The 985-nt window shown below is 65.9% G+C and overlaps 1 protein-coding gene across 1 annotated transcript in view; it reads left to right on the forward strand.

Annotated features, from left to right (window-relative positions):
* Nucleotides 1-985, forward strand: part of MSANTD1 (Myb/SANT-like DNA-binding domain containing 1) — a 17,954-nt gene that overhangs the window by 10,449 nt on the left and 6,520 nt on the right. Inside the window, exon 3 of the mRNA XM_010848096.1 lies at nt 223-487. Coding sequence (XP_010846398.1) covers nt 223-487 — 265 coding nt within the window. The remainder of the gene's footprint in view (nt 1-222; nt 488-985) is intronic.

Consider the following 985-nt stretch of genomic DNA (forward strand, 5'->3'; position numbering starts at 1 on the left):
TTTCAGTTAAAAGGTTTCTGTTGTTGTAGCTTATGCAGTCGCTCTGTTGCTATGGAAACGTGACATCAAAATGACGTTTCCCGTTTAAAAGCTTTTAACTAAATTCCTGCCTGTCAGATGTAGGCCCCATTTTGAGCGAGGAGCTGCCTTCCAGGAGCAGGGCTCCCGCCGTGGTGTGCAGGCCCCGGCGGCCCGCCCCGAGCACGCTCTTTAACCCCACAGGTGCCCCGGGCATGGCCACGGCCGAGGTACCGGGCTACCTCGTGTCCCCGCAGGCTGAGAAGCACCGGCGGGCCCGCAACTGGACGGATGCTGAGATGCGCGGCCTCATGCTCGTCTGGGAGGAGTTCTTCGACGAGCTGAAGCAGACCAAGCGCAACGCCAAGGTGTACGAGAAGATGGCCAGCAAGCTGCTGGAGATGACGGGCGAGCGCCGGCTGGGCGAGGAGATCAAGATCAAGATCACCAACATGACCTTCCAGTACAGGTAGGCCCGTGGGCAGCGGGCGGCCTGCTGGGTCACGACGGCGGGGGCTTGGGGGGGTCCCAGCTTTGTGTAGGCAAGAGGGGACCTATGGGCCCCATGGAGCGGCGCACAGGGAGACCCCCAAGGCCCTGCAGGGTGGAGGGTACTGCTGGCGGCCGGGGGGCAGGATACCCGAGGCTGGGCCGCTAGGCCCCTGAACCCGCTGTCTCCGGTGTCCACTGAGCCCACTGTGGGCACAGCGCTGGCCTCAGGGCTGGGGAGGGGGTGTGGAGGCCCTGAGCACCCAAGAGGGTCCGCGCGCCTCTACCCCCTCCCCGCCCCATGCTGGGCCCCTGCCCTGGCTGCCTCGGGAGGGGCTGGGTCACGGCCAGGCACATGGCTCGGGCGGGGGCAGTTCCAGGCCGTGCCCCGCACCTCAGAGGGCGGGGCCAGGTTTATCTGCCTGGGGTCCCCGGGAGGAGAAGGTCGTGGGCAGGTGAGAGGTCATGGGGGTGGAGG

The sequence above is a fragment of the Bison bison genome, unplaced genomic scaffold (genome assembly GCF_000754665.1).
Source record: "Bison bison bison isolate TAMUID 2011002044 unplaced genomic scaffold, Bison_UMD1.0 scf7180017849866, whole genome shotgun sequence".
Lineage (NCBI taxonomy): Eukaryota > Metazoa > Chordata > Mammalia > Artiodactyla > Bovidae > Bison > Bison bison.